Source organism: Sprattus sprattus (assembly GCF_963457725.1).
Source record: "Sprattus sprattus genome assembly, contig: scaffold_75, whole genome shotgun sequence".
Classification (NCBI taxonomy): domain Eukaryota; kingdom Metazoa; phylum Chordata; class Actinopteri; order Clupeiformes; family Clupeidae; genus Sprattus; species Sprattus sprattus.
The window spans coordinates 112,501-113,602 of record NW_027666852.1 but is presented as its reverse complement, the minus strand read 5'-3'; the positions used below and the strand labels follow the sequence as shown (position 1 = coordinate 113,602).

The window sequence follows — 1,102 nt, the reverse complement described above, 5'->3', positions numbered from 1 at the left end:
AGAGGAAGACAGGGAGAAGGAGAAGGAGATGAGAGATGGAGAGATGGGGAGGAGGGAAGGAGAGGAGGAGGGCTGTAAAGGAAGGGAAAAGTGTATTATTTTGCGGCGGCGGTTTGGTGCTGTGATTGATGACGGAGCGCTGGGGGATGAAAGAGTCTCTGCCGTTACGGCCCCGCCTGTCAGCGTTTACGAGGCCCCCAGAGGCTCACACACACACACACACACACACACACACACACACACACACACACACACACACACACACTCACACACACACACACTCACACGTTTACGAGACGCTCAGAGACATGGCAAGAGCTCAGAGGCCTTGTGCCACTGCCGCCGGGGACGCTGGGAAATGGAAGGTTCCGCCGCCGCCACTGCAACTGTCACTCCTCTCCCAGGTGGCTTTAGTCCACCAGCCACTCGTTTACACACACACACACACACACACACACACACACACACACACACACACACACACACACACACACCACACACACCACACAAACTCTTTAGTTTCTCGAGCCACTCGTTTACGCAGGGACAAGGTCAGGAGAGACATCAACAGCCGAGGCATACACACACACACACACAGCCACACACACACACACACACACACACACACACAGCTGCACACACACACACACACACACACACAAAGCCACACACACACACACGCACACACACAGTCGCACACACACACACACACATGCACACAGTCCCCAGGAGGGTTTGTAGCCTGGTGGATAGTGCCATCCTTCACACACTCACACTCACACACACACACACACACACACACACACACACACACACACACACACACACACACACACACACACTCTGGGCACACTTGAGGCCAGGGTCCAGAGGAAACGAGACACATGACTGGACATGATGGATGGGCATCGTCACCACAGAGATAGACGAGCCAAAAGCCCAATAACCCTAATCCTCTAGAACAGGAGAGAGGAGTGTGTGTGTGTGTGTGTGTTTGTGTGCCCAATAACCCTAACCCTCTAGAACAGGAGAGAGGAGTGTGTGTGTGTGTGTGTGTGTGTGTGTGTGTGTGCCCAATAACCCTAATCCTCTAGAACAGGAG

The 1,102-nt window shown here is 53.6% G+C and overlaps 1 protein-coding gene across 1 annotated transcript in view; it reads left to right on the top strand.

Annotated features, from left to right (window-relative positions):
- Positions 1 to 308: 308 nt before the first annotated feature.
- Positions 309 to 1,102, top strand: part of LOC308382591 (glutamate receptor ionotropic, NMDA 2C-like) — a gene marked incomplete at both ends in the record, with an annotated part of 66,231 nt that continues 65,437 nt past the window's right edge. The window contains 1 exon segment of the mRNA XM_080860986.1: positions 309 to 404. Coding sequence (XP_080717112.1) covers positions 309 to 404 — 96 coding nt within the window.